This window comes from Tasmannia lanceolata, unplaced genomic scaffold (assembly GCF_043159265.1).
Source record: "Tasmannia lanceolata isolate RefF3 unplaced genomic scaffold, GAP_Taslan_0.1 ptg000011l, whole genome shotgun sequence".
Taxonomy (NCBI): Eukaryota; Viridiplantae; Streptophyta; class Magnoliopsida; order Canellales; family Winteraceae; genus Tasmannia; species Tasmannia lanceolata.
In genome coordinates, this window is record NW_027518688.1 from 25,504,802 (window position 1) to 25,525,691 (window position 20,890).

A 20,890-nucleotide genomic window follows, 5' to 3' on the forward strand; every position below is an offset into this window, starting at 1 on the left:
AATGGTGCACACTATTTTGAAAATTCAATTTTGAGCAATAGAAGCCATACTCTGGTTGTATGCATTGCCTCAATACAAGTGTCGGGGAATTCCCAATCAACTACAAAAGATCTCTGAAAAATACTCATTTTTCTTCTTAAATATTGATGTCATCCAGGTCAACCTTGGGTGGAAATAACTTTCAGGTCTTTCAAAATAATCATTGAAAAGAAAAGTGGTTTGAATGATAAATTGTAACCCCTATAGGCCTCAGAAACTTTGCTAACCTTCACTAGGATTCTTTAAAATATCACCTCAAACTTAGTAACGTCAGTACTAGCAGAATCTTGTAGCTCAACCCTTTATAATGATGCCATCATCTTTGTCGACATGTGGAACTGTTGCGAACAGAGATGCACTAGTCGAAGGAATTTTCTCCTAGAATCCTTTATTTGTTTGATAAGTGTTTGTGTAGATGCATTAATCCTACAAAATTTTGAAATTATGGTTGGGACTTCAATACCATGTTGTTAAAGTATAAAAGATTAAATAACGCCTTCTCCAACAGCTTAAGCTTTTGGAGTAATTGGTTATTTCACATGGTATCAGAGCAAATGTCCTAGGTTCAAACCTCCTCAATATTAAAAATCCACATGGAATGGCCAACCCAAAAGAAGGGCCACATGTGCCACGTGTAGGCAAGCCCTAAAAAAGAGGGGCCACACATGAGGGGGAGTGTTAAAGTATAAAAGATTAAATACGCCTTATCCAATGGCTTAAGCTTTTGGAGTAATTGGTCGTTTTGCATATGTGACGAATTTGAAATTCGAATAATGTTCAGGCATGAATTTAAGGGGAAAGGGACATGGATGCCCTTGTGAGAATGACAAATGGAAAATAAAGAGTCATTAAAAGTCTAGTTTGTAACAATTCTCTTGGTTTTCCCATTTTTTTTCTTTTGAGAAATGCTCTCTTGGTTCTTGTTTGAACTGTTATCTTCTAATATACATTTGTGGATGTGACAATATTCTCTTTCATACAGTATTTCTGCAAACTATTTGATTGAAATTTGGTTAGATGCTTTCTGTGAACTTCTATGTACAATCTAGTAGCCACGCTTTATTCAGTTTCCTTAAAACTAGCTGTAACAGTTACTCTCTTTTCAATTGTCCACAGGTTAGCTGTAATAGTTACTCTATGTTCAATTGTCCGCAGGTTCTTTTTACTAATGACTTTAGGAAGTCATTTGCAAGAATTAAGAGAAATCCTCGTAGGGAAGTGATTAGGTTATTAATGAAGCTTTCTGATGGATGGCGTCCTAAGAAATTAAACCTTGACTTCATGGATGGAATTTCCTACCAGCTTTTGAAACAGTGCAATGTCTGTGGGCACTATCTTCTTTGGTCAGTTGAAATTCTACAGCATTCAAACTACTTCCAAGTTTTGAAGTTTTGGGCTATTTTACCCTTTGGAGAGGTAGTAAAACTGGCCAAGAAAATGAACAACGTCTTTGCAGCGTATACCAAAGAGTATATATCACGCTGCAAATTAAAATGCTTTGAGAGGTATGCACAATACTTTTCTTTTTCTGAATTATCGCTGGTCTCAGCTTTTCTGTTTATTGTTTGCATTCGAATATCTTGTTCAACATTAAAAATATAAACATTAAACAAATGGAAATTAAGATATTAAGGACTATATGCGAGTGTTTTTCATCTCTGTAAAGCCAGTTTTTCTCCTAGTTTACTTTATGTGGCCTTGGTTAAACTTGGGATGAACAGAGTCTTGCCGTAGAAAAATTGAGTTGGCACTCTCTATGTCTCAAGTATAAAAAAGGACTAAAACTAAGAAACAATCTTACATCAATCTCTTAGTCACTTTAGTAACTTTATATGCTCGCATCTGAAACCTCTTGGAACTTCTGATTCCAGCTTGTGAATGTACTTGTTCATAAATGTTGATCTGCATGAGTTGAGTTTGTGTAGGTTCAAACATTTTGACATCCTAATAATCTCTTATATGAGTGATATTCTTGTGCTAGGGAGTTGGAGGTTCCAATGAGCTGGTAAACCAGTCCAGATGATGTGCAGCCTGACAGGTGAGTTCTTACTTTAAATTTTGACTTGTGGTGGACTAATATGGATTTATCATGTCGGTTTTTGACAAAGGTTATTCGGATCATATTGATTACTCTCCCTTATGTATTTTTTTATACTTAATATAATTGTTTGTTTTTGCTTTTCCAATCCTCACCACAAAGTTGATGGTCTAGCCTTGTTTGACAAAGGTGCCACTTTAAATTTCGACTTATACTGGAATAGTATGGATTATCATGTCCGTTTTTGTCAAAGGTTATTACGATCATATTGATTACTCTCCGTTTTGTATTTTTTTAGTTTGTTAAAATAATTGATGGTTTTTAATATAATTGATTGTATTTTTTTTTTTTGTCGGTTTTCTGATGTCAAACCTTTCATTAACACATCGAAGAAATTTAATCCCAGACTTCTATTCTCTAGTTATATTGTTGGTCATGTTAGATATCATATAACATCTGTGTTTCATCTATAGAAGTGTCGGAATCTGACATGGGTACGGAGACCCAAACAGGAAACCCTGAAAATTAGGATTCGTGGATTCCACAGTATATTTTTTTTATCAGTTTTAGAAGTTTAATATTCTTACATAATAACAGGGTTGTATTCTGTACACTTGAATGTGTTATTATAAATCTAATGTTCAATTTTCATATATGATATTTACGATTAGGATGGGTTGGACATATGGTAAAGCGTAATTGACATTCGCTACTTATATAAAAACTTATAAAAGAAATCTACATGTATCCTACCTGAATATGTTGAGTATCAGAATCCTACATGATCCTACATGTCTGGACAGTATGTGGCTGCTTAGATGAATACCTCCAAGTTAATGTAACATAAATTTTAACTCTTTTTCTTGATTGCTGCTGTCATTGTTTAAGATGCATGTAAATGTTGCATTTTTCATGCCTTTCTGAATGTCCCATATACTTGTTCGGCTATATTTTTTCAGGGATCAGGACCACTGCAAAACCGAGACGGGGTAAGATCTGTCAGGCCGTTTTGCTTTGCTTAAGGCAAAGAACCCGATGCATCTGCCAATTAATCTAGTAAGTTGTTATTCTGTACTTCTTTCTTATAGTGAAAGCATACAGAGTCATCATGCCACTTGGTATCTGAATAACAGTAATTCAAAGTCAGAAAGAAGAGTGAAGAAAAATCACTGGTTTGATACAAATTGTTGGCAATGCAAGCAAGGAGTAGCGGTAGTTATTTACAATTTGTGCTTGTGTTCTGTGGTGTTCATTTTCTTTTCTTTTGGCATCTATCAAGATAGCTAAGTTTTTGGTGCTTGTGTTGATGTTTGTTTGCTACTTTTCTTCTCTTTACTTGGATTATTTCGGGCACCAACAACATAAATTCCAATACTAGATTTCTCTAGGCCCTGTTCATTTAAGATTATGACAACCAATTGTGAGTGCCAAACCAATTATTGTACTCAAAAGTATGTTTAAATTTGAGTCCAATAATCAGTTTAGCATAAAGGAAAACTATTTCTAAAACAAAGTTAACATGAACCAACCTTATTCAATTTTTAACGAGGGAGACCTTCAGTTTATGAGGATATCACTCTAGATTAGCCATAATCATATTATTTCCCTCTAAATTGTGGGTAGAAAGCTTCATAAATGTTTGTCTTGCAACCTAAAAGTAGTAAATAAAGTTCTCACCAATTTTTAGCTCATAACCACATAAGATAGTAAATAAAGTTCTCATCAAATAAGAATTTATCTCTTTCTCTCTTGATAGTAAATAAGGTTTTGTGATGCAGTTGAAAAAGCTGTCCCCAAGAATGTTAAACCTTTTTATCATCGTGCTCGGTTGGGGTGAGCCGGGTAAAGGGAGAGTTCAAGATAGGATGGGTCCTAATAACCCCACTAGATCTTGATGTGAGGGTGGTGGATGTACCGGAGTTTCAAGAGAAGATTCAACCCGATTCCCAATTGCCGAATCATTGGTTTTCGCCGGCATTATTCTTTTTTTTTTTTGGGAAAATTACATTTACACCCCTCTAGTTTCTGACACATCCACTTCTACCCTTATAGTTTAAAACGTCACAACTACACCCCCATGTGGTTTCAATTTGTGTAAGGTAGACCCTCTCAGTTGACGGTTTGTCCACAGATTGAAGGGTTAGGATGATCCGATGGAGCTGATTTTTTAGGCACACTCTATCTATGTCAGGGCCCATCAAATGAACGCTTTGGATCATCCAAACAATGTGGGCCCACTGTGTTTTTGGTAGTGTTTGGATTCGGGTATGGGCCATCTCTAAACAAGAATATCGGAGGTATCTGAAATATCAGCTGAGATTTCAATATCTAAGTAATGGGAAAGAACGGGATAAAATCTCCTCTTAGTAATCTACCCCTAGTTGTTATAATAACAACAATAACAGTAATAGTAGTTGTTTTGATGGGTGCATTGGGCCACCATTTTACACTAATTGTTAGCGGCCGACCATTTCCACCCATACCCATTCCTAAGGTGAGGACCATCATTTTACATCTCAAGTTTTGATGGATGGGCTCCACCATCTCTACGCAAACCTATTCATAGGGCGGGCCTGCTACTTTACACTTCATGTTTTGGTAGAGTGGGCCCACTTTACTCTCTGGGTAGAGAGCTGTAGCCATTTCTTTGGCAGTGTCTTAATTTTTTTTCTCTTCCACTCGGGTTTTATACGGTGTAAACCCGTATCGTATGGCTTACTCTATAGGATGATATCAACCGCCCATTTGATGTGCCACAATGTAAATAGGTTGTGCCCAAAAAGTCGTTTCCATAGGATGATCCTAGCCCTCGATCTATGGAGGAAATAGAGGAACTGGACATTATGGAAACTTCTATAGATCGGAGGGTTGAGATCATCCTATGAAAACGATTTTTGGGGGCACAACCTATTTACGTTGTGGCCCCATCAACTGGATGGTTTGGATCATCTTATGGTGTAAACCATAGGATAATTTTTAAAAAATACTGGACTATACGGCTTACACCATTGAAAATCAAAATCTCCCTCTCTAATGCAATGAGTTGCACAAAACTCTTCATCATTCAAATCTCTATATCTCTCTCTTTGATGGAAAGGGTTGGGCCCACCAACTTTCAATAGAAAAACACATTCGGTAGGACACCTTGTTCAATTAATTATTACAGGAGGTATTCTAAACTGAAGGGCGCCCTTGTAGAAATGGGGTGAAGGGCACTCCCATTGGCTGCAAGGAGCAACTGTGCATTTTATGATGGCTGAAAGTCAAAATGCATTAAATGCATAACCGCTCCTTGCAGCCAATGGGGCGCCCTTTCACCCCATTTGTGAAAGGGTGCCCTTCAGTTTAGAATACATCTTATTACAAATAACCACTCTTTGAGAATTTTTTATTTAATATTTATTTATTTCCTCTATTGGTGGTTTTATATTGCCACTAAACCAAAATACTGTCTTTAATTAAGGGTGTCAATGGACAGAGACGGTCTGATGGATTGAAAGGATCCGAAAGTTAATGGGACATGATTTGGGGTCAACAGCTAGATCAAACCATATCCATTGGACCCATATCCTAAGGTCTGATATTATTTTCGATCGTGACACAGGTGAAGTCACAAAATCCAATGTAGGATCCTAGACTAGAAGGGAGATGCAAAGACCATAACCCATACTCAAAGAGTACGATCCGAAAACCCTTGTTTGGTGGCCATTATAGCATTGACATCCGTGGAGACTCCCAGTTATGTCTCTTGGCTAATAATTGCATGTCTGATGATGTGTCACCCTTGTTCCCTCCCTATGATATCTAAGCCAAAATCCACAAGGTGGAATTTTGCTTGGATTTCTTAGGAATGGTGGTCTCTCTTACCTCTCCCTATCTCTATATATTGGTGATGACATCCCTTACCAGCTACAACTACTCTATGAGGTTGACAACCAAACACTACTTATCACTTTTCTAGATCCAATGGGAAGCTCCTGGCAAATCCAATGCTTGTCTCTTCCTTGTGGACTACTTCTTCCACTATTCTCCATGTCTATGCCACACAACCAAACAGACCATGGAAAACTATGGCATATAGCATGGAACCATTGCCGCTTTTAGGGTGATTAATTGGGTCTGTAAATGTTTTGGTCATCACAATTCTGGCCTATTACAATTTGCCATACTATCTAGGGGTGTAAATGGATATTCGAATATTCGATTACCGTCTACATCCGAATCCGTTTAAAGCGAATATTATCCGAATCCGTTTAAAGCGAATATTATCCGAATCCGTTTCAAGCGGATATTATCCGAATCTGTTTAGGAGATATCCGGTTCTTAATGGATGCGAATCTGGTAAATGGTACATCCGATCCGTTTAACGTCCGAATCCGACAAGTACATCCGTTTATTCCGAATATCCGCATCCGTATCTATATATCCGAATTCACATTCAAATTTGGATATCCGGATTCGCATTCAAACTCGGATATCCATATTCGCATTCGAATTCATATATCCGGATTCATTTTATTATTTTAAAAATAAATTTTAAAGGCTATTACATTTCCCAAAATACTCTAAAAAACTGAGTAAAGAAGAAAACACAATTGGGTGGCTACCACCACTTTATTTCATCATAAGGCCAAAAGAGTCTTCTCTTCTAAAGCTTGATTAAATGTCTTATTGCTAGGGCATAGTGTCTTAGGGTTTGGTCATCCATTTACTTCAAATTTAGATATCGAAGTTTAGGATTTGCTAGCATCGATCGATCGCAGAAGGCCTTTCGTGAATGCCTGCTGGCTGTTGCAGTGAGAGCAGTCACCTCATGAAATGGAAAATTGCTAAAAGAAAGTCACTTTTCTGCTACTTCCTAAATGACACTTATTGGGCCATGAAAAGTCTCGCCAAATGCTGTTGAGAATACATTAATTGAATGATCCTAGCCCTTGATCATCAACCTTCATTTTGGGTTGAATATTTGAATCTAATGATACTATACACCTATCAAAATAACAATCACATTAGATGAACAATTATTTTTCAAAAAGTACTGTACGGCCCTTTCATTGGATGATCCAAACCATTCATTTATGGGGTCACAACATAAATAGGTTGTGCCCCAAAAATCATTTCCATAGGGTATGCCTAGAAAATCTTATCCATTGGATTATCCTAACCCTCCATTTTTAAAGCTTGAAATGGACAGGCAAAATGTTGAAAACGGTGAATTTATCTTAGAGCAGTGGTGTTTAGAAAAAAGCCATGGCGGCATGGCGCCATTAATTTTCAAAAGGGAGATGATATTTTCACTCCCCCTGCATTATGCATGAGCCTCCTTTTGAACTAATTAACGCTTTTTGACGTCAAGTCAGAATATAAGGGTGGCGAATGCGTAATACAGGGGGTGAAGCAAGTCTCCATCAGTTTGACAGCAAGTCTCAATTAGTCCCTCTTTTCTCTCTTTTTTAATTATTTTCAACTTTGACGGCAAGTCTCCCTCCCCTACTCCGCCAAAGACCAACTTAAAAAAAAAAAGGAAAATTTGTTACGAAAATGCAAAGATTTCATAATATTGTGAAGTAAGGGTAGAGTTTTCAAAATTATAGGAAAGGGGCTGTCAGGGTACGAAATTAGGTCTTTAGGACATATATACCCCTTGGTTTTTTCCACCCTTTTGAGAAGCTCGTTTCCCTATGCTATTTCACCTACCACCTTCTCTTTTTCTTTCTTCTTCCCAAATGAAGTTCCAACGTGAAATACCACCATTGTTGGATACCTTGGTAGCTCATCCAACGTGAATAACATACGGTCGTTTGGGAAGAAAACACCATTATTTCTTCTTGGTTGATAATCAAACTCCAAGTATGGCCATTCTCCTCTAGTTGAAAAGGGTTTACATATTCTTTTGTTTTCATGTTTTCATGTTTTCATGATTTCTTGGGTTTTCATTTTTTTCATGTTATTTGTGAGGTTTTTTCATGTTGTCATGGTCTACCAGCTTATTTGTTTGGATATTACCATGTTTATCTCTCTCTCTCTCTCTCTCTGTAACTCTCTCTCTCTCTATAACTCTCTCTCTCTCTCTCTGTGTGTGTGTAGAGAGAAGCCTGATTGGATTCGTATGTATACTTGGACTCTTGGAACCAATAGTTAGGCTTCGGAACCACAATTTAGTGGTTCCTCGGACGTTAAATAGTGGTTTCATTACATAAATTATGGTTTCCAAGTGGTTGGTATATTGTATGAGTACTTTATTAGTTGTGAAAGGGATCATGACTGTATCATTAGTGTTTGGAACATATTGGAACCATTACGTAGGCCTTGGAACCACAATTTAGTGGTTTCGAGAGGTTACATAGTGGTTCCAAGACTGAAAATTGTAGTTCCAATAGTCGAACTAGTGTTTGATATATTATTACAGTATTTTAGTGGTTTTAAAAGTCATCATAGACGTATCATTTGTGTTTAAAACTTATTGGAACCATTACTTAGGCCTTGGTTCCGTAATGGTTCCGCCATATAAAATGTGGTTCCGTAATGGTTCCGCCATAGAAAATGTGGTTCCGTAGTGATTTCGGCTTATAAAATGCGGTTCCCTACTGGTTCCGTTGTGAAAAATGTGGTTCCGTAATGGTTTCGGGGTGAAAAATGTGGTTCCGTAATGGTTCCGCCTTAGAAAATGTGCTTCCGTAGTGGTTTCGGCTTATAAAATGTGGTTCCCTACTGGTTCTGGGCTGAAATATGTGGTTCCCTAATGGGTTCGAGGTATAAAATGTGGTTCCCTAATGGGGTGAAAACTGTGGTTCCCTAATGGTTTCGGGGTGAAAAATGTAGTTTTGTAATGGTTCCGACGTAGAAAATGTGGTTCCGTACTGGTTTCGGTTTATAAAATGTGGTTCCCTAGTGGTTCCGGGGTGAAAACTGTGGTTCCCTAATGGTTTCGGGGTGAAAAATGTAGTTCTGTAATGGTTCCGACGTAGAAAATGTGGTTCCGTACTGGTTTCGGGTTATAAAATGTGGTTCCCTAGTGGTTCCGGGGTGAAAATTGTGGTTCCCTAATGGTTTCGGGTGAAAAATGTAGTACTGTAATGGTTCCGACGTAGAAAATGTGGTTTTGTATTGGTTTCGGCTTATAAAATGTGGTTCCCTACTGGTTCCGTTGTGAAAAAATGTGGTTCCCTAATGGTTTCGGGGTGAAAAATGTGGTTCCCTAGTGGTCTCGGGTTGAAAAATGTGGTTCCCTAATGGTTTCGAGGTATAAAATGTGGTTCCGTAATGGTTTCGAGGTAGAAAATGTGGTTCCGTAGTGGTTTCGGCTTATAAAATGTGCTTCCCTAGTGGTTGCGGGGTGAAAAATGTGGTTCCCTAATGGTTTTGGGGTGAAAAATGTGTTTCCGTAATGGTTCCGACGTAGAAAATGTGGTTCCGTAGTGGTTTAGGCTTATAAAATGGGCATCCCTACTGGTTCCGGGTTGAAAAATGTGGTTCCCTAATGGTTTCGAGGTATAAAATGTGGTTCCGTAATGGTTCCGCCATAGAAAATGTGGTTCCCTAGTGGTTTCGGCTTATAAAATGTGCTTACCTACTGGTTCCGTTGTGAAAAATGTGGTTCCCTAATGGTTTCGGGGTGAAAAATGTGGTTTCGTGATGGTTCCGACTTAGAAAATGTGGTTCCGTAGTGGTTTCGGCTTATAAAATGGGCATCCCTACTGGTTCCGGGTTGAAAAATGTGGTTCCTTAATGGTTTCGAGGTATAAAATGTGGTTCCGTAATGGTTCCGCCATAGAAAATGTGGTTCCCTAGTGGTTTCGGCTTATAAAATGTGCTTACCTACTAGTTCTGTTGTGAAAAATGTGGTTCCCTAATGATTTCGGGGTGAAAATGTGGTTCCGTGATGGTTCCGACTTAGAAAATGTGGTTCCGTAGTGGTTTCGGCTTATAAAATGGGCATCCCTACTGGTTCCGGGTTGAAAAATGTGGTTCCCTAATGGTTTCGAGGTATAAAATGTGGTTCCGTAATGGTTCCGCCATAGAAAATGTGGTTCCCTAGTGGTTTCGGCTTATAAAATGTGGTTCCCTAGTGGTTGCGGGGTGAAAAATGTGGTTCCCTAATGGTTTCGGGGTGAAAAATGTGTTTTCGTAATGGTTCCGACGTAGAAAATGTGGTTCCGTAGTGGTTTCGGCTTATAAAATAGGCATCCTTCGGGGTTCCGGGGTGAAAAAGGTGGTTTAGTATTGGTTTCGGGGTGAAAAATGTGGTTCCATAATGGTTCCGACGTAGAAAATGTGGTTCCGTAGTGGTTTCGGCTTATAAAATAGGCATCCTTCGGGGTTCCGGGGTGAAAAAGGTGGTTCAGTAATGGTTTCGGGGTGAAAAATGTGGTTCCCTAATGATTCCGGGGTGAAAAATGTGGTTCTGTGATGGTTCCGACTTAGAAAATGTGGTTCCGTAGTGGTTTCGGCTTATAAAATGGGCATCCCTACTGGTTCCGGGTTGAAAAATGTGGTTCCCTAATGGTTTCGAGGTATAAAATGTGGTTCCGTAATGGTTCCGCCATAGAAAATGTGGTTCCCTAGTGGTTTCGGCTTATAAAATGTGCTTACCTACTGGTTCCGTTGTGAAAAATGTGGTTCCCTAATGATTTCGGGGTGAAAAATGTGGTTCCGTGATGGTTCCGACTTAGAAAATGTGGTTCCGTAGTAGTTTCGGCTTATAAAATGGGCATCCCTACTGGTTCCGGGTTGAAAAATGTGGTTCCCTAATGGTTTCGAGGTATAAAATGTGGTTCCATAATGGTTCCGCCATAGAAAATGTGGTTCCCTAGTGGTTTCGGCTTATAAAATGTGGTTTCCTAGTGGTTGCGGGGTGAAAAATGTGGTTCCCTAATGGTTTCGGGGTGAAAAATGTGTTTCCGTAATGGTTCCGACGTAGAAAATGTGGTTCCGTAGTGGTTTCGGCTTATTAAATAGGCATCCTTCGGGGTTCCGGGGTGAAAAAGGTGGTTCGGTAATGGTTTCGGGGTGAAAAATGTGGTTCCGTAATGGTTCCGATGTAAAAATGTGGTTCCGTAGTGGTTTCGGCTTATAAAATAGGCATCCTTCGGGGTTCCGGGGTGAAAAAGGTGGTTCAGTAATGGTTTCGGGGTGAAAAATGTGGTTCCCTAATGATTTCGGGGTGAAAAATGTGGTTCCGTGATGGTTCCAACTTAGAAAATGTGGTTCCGTAGTGGTTTCGGCTTATAAAATGGGCATCCCTACTGGTTCCGGGTTGAAAAATGTGGTTCCCTAATGGTTTCGAGGTATAAAATGTGGTTCCGTAATGGTTCCGCCATAGAAAATGTGGTTCCCTAGTGGTTTCGGCTTATAAAATGTGGTTCCCTAGTGGTTGCGGGGTGAAAAATGTGGTTCCCTAATGGTTTCGAGGTGAAAAATGTGTTTCCGTAATGGTTCCGACGTAGAAAATGTGGTTCCGTAGTGGTTTCGGCTTATAAAATAGGCATCCTTCGGGGTTCCGGGGTGAAAAAGGTGGTTTAGTAATGGTTTCGGGATGAAAAATGTGGTTCCGTAATGGTTCCTACGTAGAAAATGTGGTTCCGTAGTGGTTTCGGCTTATAAAATAGGCATCCTTCGGGGTTCCGGGGTGAAAAAGGTGGTTCAGTAATGGTTTCGGGGTGAAAAATGTGGTTCCGTAATGGTTCCGATGTAGAAAATGTGGTTCCGTAGTGGTTTCGGCTTATAAAATGTGGTTCTCTAGTGGTTCCGGGGTGAAAACTGTGGTTCCCTAATGGTTTCGGGGTGAAAAATGTGGTTCTGTAATGGTTTCGACGTAGAAAATGTGGTTCCGTAGTGGTTTCGGCTTATAAAATGTGGTTCCCTACTGGTTCCGTTGTGAAAAATGTGGTTCCCTAATGGTTTCTGGGTGAAAAATGTGGTTCCGTAATGGTTCCGCCGTAGAAAATGTGGTTCCGTAGTAGTTTCGGCTTATAAAATGTGGTTCCCTAGTGGTTCCGGGTTGAAAAATGTGGTTCCCTAATGGTTTCGAGGTATAAAATGTGGTTCCGTAATGGTTCCGCCATAGAAAATGTGGTTCCATAGTGGTTTCGGCTTATAAAACGTGATTCCCTAGTGGTTGCGGGGTGAAAAATGTGGTTCCCTAATGCTCTGTTTGGTTCTCTTATTCTGAGAGAAATAGCAGCGAATGTAATTCTAGTAATTCGCCCGAGTGTGTTTGGTAGGATATTTAAACAAAATGGAGTGTTTGACCGCCGTGGATTTCTGTCGCTTGTCGGTGACGTGGCAGCCTCAAAACTCGCCAGAGAAATTTCTCCAATTTGAAGGAAAAAGGGGAGAAATTCTCGACAAATTTAATTTGGGAAATGTTATCAGCACTACTGTATTTTGATGAGGGCACTCTCACTTTATTAAAAGTACGGTGTGGCCCACGTCGTAGGATGATCCAAACCGTCCATTAGATGGACCACAGCCTAAATAGATTATACCCCAAAAGTTATTTATATAGGTTGATCCTAACCCTCTGATCTATAGAGGGTTAGGATCAACCCTCTGTGGACCCCGATCCGAGAGAGGGAGGCGGCGAGGGAACGAGCCCCACACGCTAACAGTCTCAGGATCATCCACGTGAATGGAGAGCTCTACCAAGGAACTCTCGAAAGAATGTGCCTCTCACAGCATGAATGGCGATACAAAGGGAGATACCTCTCGATTCGGGGACTAACCCAGATTCGAGGCGTACCTTAAACAAATAAGAGTCGCCATCCAAGGAAAAGGGTCCAAGGATCCCATACTATGCTCTGTTGCAACGGATAACCAGAGATAAAAAGGAGGATTCGTGCCTGGTTACGAATTCGGAAGGTCTAAAGAGCACCTCATCCGCCCAAGTGCAAGCACCTGGTCTCTTATGCCATTTACTTAATAATTTTGAAGAGTTTTGGGCGAAAGTCATATGAAATGGGAACGGATATCTTCGAGAAGACGTCTATCTAATCATGCATGTCTCGGAGATGAATAATACGCATATGCATAAAATAAATGAAAGATGTGTCACCTAAGCAAAACTAGGTTATAAGTGACATGCCTAATGGGTGTCTAAGTTCTGGTGTGCAAACACATGCATGTTACAGCAAAAGGTATAGGATCTGTACGTGAAAGTAAGAAAACACAACAAAACACACGGCACAAATAAACTCTATACACAGCAGGACAAGACAAATCCTAAAACTCTAATGCAGGACTTGACTCGGACCAAGATGGACGTCCATCCCAGCTGCTCTACGTATCCTGGCCTCGGAAGAATCGGAGTCAACGTAGTTCGATGACCTATTCTAAACTACGATGCCTAACCATCTAGAACCGCTATCCTAGACTCGATTCCACTAGACTCGACTGATTTTTAAAGCTTTTTCCACAATTGCTTAAGTTCAAGTGAATTATGATTTTTAGGACTCTCTATATGCCCTAACTAATGCAGGTTGTTTAGCCTTAAGCTAATGCAGGTGGGCCCTACATCCTATGTGTATCTAGGCTGTGCAACATAAAGAAAACCATGGGCTGACTATATGCTTCCTAGTCTAGCCATCGGTTCGACTAAGTGTCTAACCGATCGACTCGAGGCCTCCTAACTCTAGGGACACTCACACGACATGACACACCATATCAATACAATCAGGACCGACTCCTAACTCTAAAACACCCTAAATATCTAGGACAGACTCCTAACTCTAGGGGAAGATCTTTTTGAAAAAGGTTTTGAAGTTTTTTGTATTTTTGAGAATGTTTGAAATGTTTATTTTTAAAGGTTTGGCTGGACCTGGGATGTGGATCCCAAGCTGCACTACGTACCTCATGGAAAGGGATCAAGCCAACGTAGTTCGGAAACAGACTTTCCTAACTACTTCTAATGACTCAAGATTTTTGAGATTTTTGGTTTTTCAGATGTTTTCGAATTTTTGGTTGTTTTATAGTGTTTTTTGAGTTTGTAAGTATTTTTAAGAGGTTTTTGGATTTTTAAATATCTTTGAGATGTTTTTTGAATTTTTTAAGTGTTTTTGAGATGTTTTTAGATTTTTAAGTATCTTTGAGATGTTTTTGGTGTTTTTGGAATCTTTGACACAAGAAGAACAAAATCCTATCATCATAAGGGCAGGACTGACTCCTGAAATCCCGCAAAGGTCGGACAGCATCCTATGCTTTGCGGGGGAAAAAGAACAGAATAACAACTCTGCAAGGGTTGGACAGCATCTTATACCTTGCAGGAGCGGATAGAAAGACACGATATGATGAGAGGTTGGATGGAATCTTAACCCCTATGATGATAAGACTGACTCTTGAAAGATTGACTCTCTAGCTAAGGACAGACTCCTATGATAAAGGATTGACTCTCAAACTGGTGACTCTAAGAGAGGGGATGACATATAGACAAAACATGTCTTCTAGAGAAAAGGGGAGACAAGGAGGAGTACTAATGAGACTAGGCAAGTCTTCTAAACACAGAGATGGGCTCCATTGCCCTTGCAATGATAAAAGGGGTAAGACAACTACCAGGCCAAGTTGGTCTTCAACTAAGAAGGGAGTTTCTAACGATGAGGCTGAGCAAGCCTCCTACGTGTGACTCACTAACGAGACAAAGCCTATCTCTTAAAGGGGATGACTTTCTCTGCACGAGACATGGCTTGTCTTCTAAAAGAGGGCGCTAGATGATCCTTTCATCGCCCTTTCAATGATAAGGCTCCTAATATACAAGGGATACACACCTAAACGACTGGGCAAGTCTTTTAAGAAAAGAGGGGAATGCTACTTAGACTGAGCAAGTCCCCTAAGGATGGGCTTGGGCTATCGCCTTCATCGCTCTTTACAATGACAGGAGATTCTAGCATCTAAAGAAATTTAACAAAAATCTAAAAGACTGTGTTAGTCTATCAAAGAGAGAAGAAAAGGCTACCAGATAGTCGTAAATTTCATTCTATTCTTATAAAAATAAATCAAGCAAAGAAGAATTTTCCAATAGAATAGCAATCATAAAAAGGTAAACAATATTAATTAGTCCAGACCAGCCGCTGGATAACCTAATAAAGTAAAAGTAAACAATAGCAAACACTTCTATTCACAACCACACACACCACCCCAATAAGGGGATGAAATCAGATGATGCTAAAGTAATCATCTGATATCATAATACACATAATAATATTTCCACATCCCGCCTTGAAATCAGACAGTACTCATGTCGATAATATCGAATAGAGTAGTCATCTGATCTCCTTCTTCCTATTTAAACAATTTATTTAAATAAAAACATCTAAAAATGGGCTTAGGCTAGCGCCTTCATCGCCCTTTCAAAAAAAAAAAATGATAGGATTATATGAACTTTATAGGAAAAACTACCTCTGAACTGAGAAAGCATAACTGTTGATTCGTAGAATTGCAAGAATTATCCTACCTCAATTGCATATAGTATCAAACAACTCATATAACAAATAAGGATACATCCATTATGCTACACAATTTTCAAACAAACACAGATCATATCTATAGAATGGAAGGACTTATTTAGACAATAGATATATGCTTCAGTCATTACAAATTATAGATACAAAGTGCAGGAAACCATAGACAACAGCTACACTGATATTGGCATATTAAAAATGAAAGGGAAATGAAACCCATGTGATTATTTATGAGTGCTATCAAATGCAGGAAATGATGTACATCATCTACACTAAGATTGGCATATTAAAAATGAAAGGAAATGAAACCTATGTAATCAGTTATAAATGTTATAAAGTGCAGGAAATGATGGACAGCAGCTTCACTGAGATGGGCATATTAAAAATAAAAGGAAATGAAATCTATGTGATCAATTATAAGTGCTATAAAGTGTAGGAAATGATGGATAGCAGTTAGAATTTTAGAAAAAACCATAATTACATAGTTCAAATTGCTTCAACATACAGAGAAAATTAATCCTAACCAAATATTTTCATTCTAACCCTTTTCAAAATTCTGTTCATATACAGCCCTGTTCATATACAGCCAAGGAAACCTTCTTGTCATGAATCTGCTAGTTTAAAATTATCATAAGTCGCAACAACTGACCATGGACCTTACTCTTTTGGATATGAACCATGTTAGTATTTATGACTATCTTTTTTTTTTACACAAAAAGGAATGTATGGGCTGAAATGAACCCTTCAAACATATATATTTGCTCTCTCTTTTTATTCTCTAGTCAAACCTTCGCTAAAGTTATTCACATCCCTTCTTCTTTTAAAACAATCCACTGATAGGTATTTGACTATTCTTTTATACTTTTTAAAAGAGAGATGAATGAGTAAAAGATGATACCACCAACTAAAAAAAATGAGTCATTTTATAACCCCTTAATAGTAACCTCGATCTTCTTTTTATAGAGGAGAGGGTGTGCTGATTTTAATACTCCTCAGCCTTTATACATGCACCCCTATTTCAACTTCTTTTAAATGATTCATGGAGCAATCGTTGTCATAAAGGTATTCATTATGGCACAAATAGATCTCGTTCTTTGCTCAAGAAATGACAAGAAACAATTGTTATTTGTAATAATCATTTAACTCCATACAGCACTTTGGGATCAAGAAAAAATCTGAACAAATTTATTTTGATTCAATCTCATGAATGATTTACCAAAACCTTTATGAAAATTTAAACTCTTAACACCCTTCTCTTCTAATTTTCTAAATAAAGACAAGAAAGAAAAAACCAAGATGATAACAGGATAAGAAACATAGATTTACAAGAGGGTGAAAGGTCCCACATCCAAGCACTCAAATATATGACAAGATAAAAAGAAACGCAGAAATCAACATTCAGAATGGAGCAAAACATTGAGATATAAATAGAAATTGATACTTCTAAGCTATAAAGATAAAGAAAAATGAAATGGGTTCCAACAGAAATCAGCAAGGTTATACAGATGGGTTTTGGAGATGAGGGTATGAGGATGTAGAAGTGATAAAAGTAGAGGTGGTTGATGGGGGAAAACGTAAGTAGGCATGAGGCTGCCATTATCAAAGGTGTATGGGCTGATTCCATGACACAGGAAGCATTTACTGAACTACAAGAGAATGGGCTGAAAATACATACGATCATAGAGACAAAACTGTACATACTTGAGAACATAAAGATATAGCTGAACATGCACATGATGATGTAACACAACTGAACTAAAATAAAGCGTGCACAAGATGATAAAGACACAGATGAACTGAACTTTAAGCATATACATAGAGATATCGACACTACTGATCTGTAATAAAGCATATACGCTTGACAATGAGAACATAACTGAACTATGATTGACTCATGTACACAATTAAAGAGAAATCAAAGAGACATTCTCTGTGAAAACACAATTATTCTACTCAGGAAGAAAACTGTTTCTATATGGATACTTAGAATCTTTAGGAGAAATAATCACCAGCATATACAAAATTTGTTTTATGACCATCAATAAATGTTTGGACTGATGTGGTGCATTTTATAAAAAAATTTAGATGAGAGAACCAAAAGAAATTTTTATCACAGAACAATTCAAACGTACATAAGAAGGTCAATCTCCAGATTTGCAGCATTAAATGACTGCTTGTCATTTGTTAGGAACACGTTGATGGGTAGTCCAAACCACTTATGACATTAAAATGTATAAAACTGAAAATAACTATGACTGTTAGACTTTGTTCAAAACCAATCAAATATTGAAATAAAAAATAAAAAAAAAAAAAAAATAGTCCAACCGATTTCTGAAATTATTTTTAAATGCGTGGACCAAATTAACCATATCAATATCGATGAAAGCATCATTTGGTTAACACTTCATCAATCAACATCAACAAGACTATAAAATCCATAGTAATCTATTCATAAAAAATAAATCTGTGTGTTTAAAAAACAAATGGTTTGGCCAAAAACCTAATCAGCTCCAGGCTTAAAATAATAATAATACAGAGCATACACTTTAAGGTTTCCAAATTTATAAACGAAAATTTCTATTAATCAAACAACCACAACTATTGAAAAATAACAACAAATTATCAACTCAAATGAAATTTCTACTAACTATGCAGATCGAAGAGGTATAATATCATAGAACAAAGCTATTATCAGAACACATAACAGAAATGCCATACCAATATTTACAATATGCTAAGGAGAATTAACCTAACCATGCTCTGACGATCATCTCAAACCATTTTATCTAAAGGCAATCATGATTTCCAAAATGATAAACTTCTAGAAGTCAATTAAAGAACTAATAGACAAGGTAAGTCTATAAAAATTTCAAGACATGGTTGTGCTAAAATAGAAGAAAATAACTCTCTTGTAAACATATGAATCAGCATTGCCATAAATTTTTAACTAAGACTAAAAACCTGTACGAACCCTTTTAAATAACAAGACCCTAGAATAAATAAATAATAAAAATAAATAAAAAATCTCTTGATGAGTTTACAATCATTTGACACTAAGAAAGCCACAACAGAGATCATTTTAATAAACAGACACAATTAAAGTTGCTCATTGGGGTTGCAAAATTCTCAGTGAAAACCATTTGACAGGTTCAAAATTATATCAATATAAGAAAAATCCTTGACAATCACTTATTGGGCAAGTACAATATAAACCACTTGATAATATGGATTCCTCACAAACCAAGAGTACACAAGATTATAGACCCCACTATAAGCTTTAGACTAATATGTAATGTTTGACCTGCTAGATTCACAAAGAGAATTTCTACAAAATACATATTATTTCCAAAAATGCCATTTATTGCCCCTAAAGGCCCTCACGACTTACAAAATGTAACTTGTACATATAAATCTTCCTATCCAAATTCACTATACTTATATCATTATCTCAACTCAACACAATCTTTGATACCAAATGGCACAGAATCTAGCTATAACCCACGCATTTGGTCGATCCAAAGGGAACAGACTTAGCCACAGAAAGAAGGCAAGTTAACCAGAAGAGAATATCAATGGTCCTCACGTCATTTATTTTATAAACATACAAAACAATAATAAACTAGAGAAAATTAAACCATGGCAAGTAAAAATTCATATGATTCAACAACATGAACAATATAATGATCTACATCTCAGAAATTAATCAAGAGTTAAAGCAAATGAAATAACATTGCTATAGAAAAATACCTTTTATCTGTGTTGCTGTGATTTGGAACTAAAAATGACAGATTCACCTTTGCTTAATAGCAAAAAAAAATGAGTTTGATGCTGAAAATCTTCTCGATCTTTGCTTTAACTCCTCTCTTTGAATTAAGTCCCTTTTCCTCTTTTAGAACTTGTGATGTTGATCCAAAGAATCTGATTATGCCGATGATACTCTACTCCAGATCGAAACAACTTCCTTTTTTTTTATTCTTCCTTAAATCTGCAACTCTCACTCCATTTTTTCTAAACACAAATCTAAGGCTTGAGAAAAAAAATGAATCTATGGTTTAGGATTAAGACAACAGGGGATCTCAGATTTTCTTGCAGCCGCTTCCTCTCTATCTTTAGCTAGGGTTCAATAAAAGCTTCAAACAGAGTTTTTGAAATTGTAAAAATCAGCTCTAACACAAATAGGTTCGAATCTAAGGTGTAAGAAGCAGATCTAAAGCTTTTCTTGGATTTTTAGAGCCGGATCAAGGATTTTTAGAGCCGGATCGAGGGTTTCATAAGCAAAGTTAGGATTTCAAGAAGAAAATGAGCTTAAGGTTAGGGTTTCTACCCATGCAATCAACAAAAGCGCTAGCTGATAACAAGATCTATCAAAGGATCTACTCGTCGGAATTCTAACACGCTCGCCGGAGAAGATGAAATGGCCGGAGAATCGATCGGAAAATATGAAAAATGAGATCTAGTTTTTTTTCTCTTTGGATTTTCTAAATTTTTCCTATAGATCTGAGATTTTGAATGAGTAGATCTACGATTTTGAATGAGTTCGGGTTTGGATCTTAGATCTAGGGTTCTATATGAAGAAAACAAGAGGGAGGATAGAGATAGTGAAGTAAAGAAGAAGAAAGAAGATTGACTGGGATTTTTTGTCGGAGATCCGGCCACGGTTTGCTCGGAGAAAATGATCGGAGGAAGAAAAAACGATCGGAGTAAAGGTTTGAGGATTTTCTCTCGCTCTATTTCTCTCTGATTTTCCTTTTTTTTTTCTTTCGAATTTTCTCAGATCTGGAAAATCCTCCCTCTGTAAACGAATTTTTTATTTTTATAGAAAAAAAATGAGGCTGATAATGGCACTACCATTTGATAGGCGCGCGATTTTGCGCGTCCTATTCGGATAAAACTTACACCATTCCAGAAAACAATCGCCCCCCTCTCAGGATAAATGCACCCCCCTTCTCTGAACTTGACCTACGACTTTGCTCGACTCGTTCGCTAGGCAAACGAAATCGGATTTTGACGAGATTTTGCAGGGATTTTTCTGGGACCCTAACCTAGCTAAGGATGGAGTTTGGGATCCTAGCTGCTTGATTTGATGGGGTTTTTCGCAAAACTGGAAGGTTTAGGGCACGGTCAAAATGGGGTGTCTACACCCTCTAGCATTCAGATCAGAGGGTTAGGATCAACCAATGGAAATGAATTTTTGGGGCACAACCTATTTAGGCTGTAGCCAATCTAATGGACAGTTTGGATCATCCGCGGGACATACCGTACTTTTCATAAAGGGAGAGTGCCCCCATCAAAACACAAATACGGTAGTGTTTTAATTTTTCTGTAATTGTCATAAGTTTATAACTTTCATGAGTAGTTTTTT

General features: G+C 37.8%; 1 protein-coding gene and 1 long non-coding RNA gene across 3 annotated transcripts in view; one reads left to right on the plus strand and one right to left on the minus strand.

The window, feature by feature from the left end:
- LOC143886781 (putative helicase MAGATAMA 3) overlaps nucleotides 1-3,376 on the plus strand; it is a 28,950-nt gene extending 25,574 nt beyond the window's left edge. For both annotated transcript variants that reach the window (XM_077390898.1, XM_077390899.1), the window contains 3 exons: nucleotides 1,195-1,544; nucleotides 2,021-2,077; nucleotides 3,037-3,376. In XM_077390898.1, the coding sequence (XP_077247013.1) occupies nucleotides 1,195-1,544; nucleotides 2,021-2,048 (378 nt within the window). In that variant the 3' untranslated portion in view covers nucleotides 2,049-2,077; nucleotides 3,037-3,376. The remainder of the gene's footprint in view (nucleotides 1-1,194; nucleotides 1,545-2,020; nucleotides 2,078-3,036) is intronic.
- A 3,279-nt stretch (nucleotides 3,377-6,655) lies between these two features.
- LOC143886317 (uncharacterized) lies at nucleotides 6,656-20,299 on the minus strand. The gene is made up of 2 exons (XR_013253737.1): nucleotides 19,276-20,299; nucleotides 6,656-7,066 (listed from the first exon to the last, which is right to left on the minus strand). It is a non-coding gene; the product is annotated as an uncharacterized LOC143886317 (long non-coding RNA).
- Between the last annotated feature and the right edge of the window lie 591 nt (nucleotides 20,300-20,890).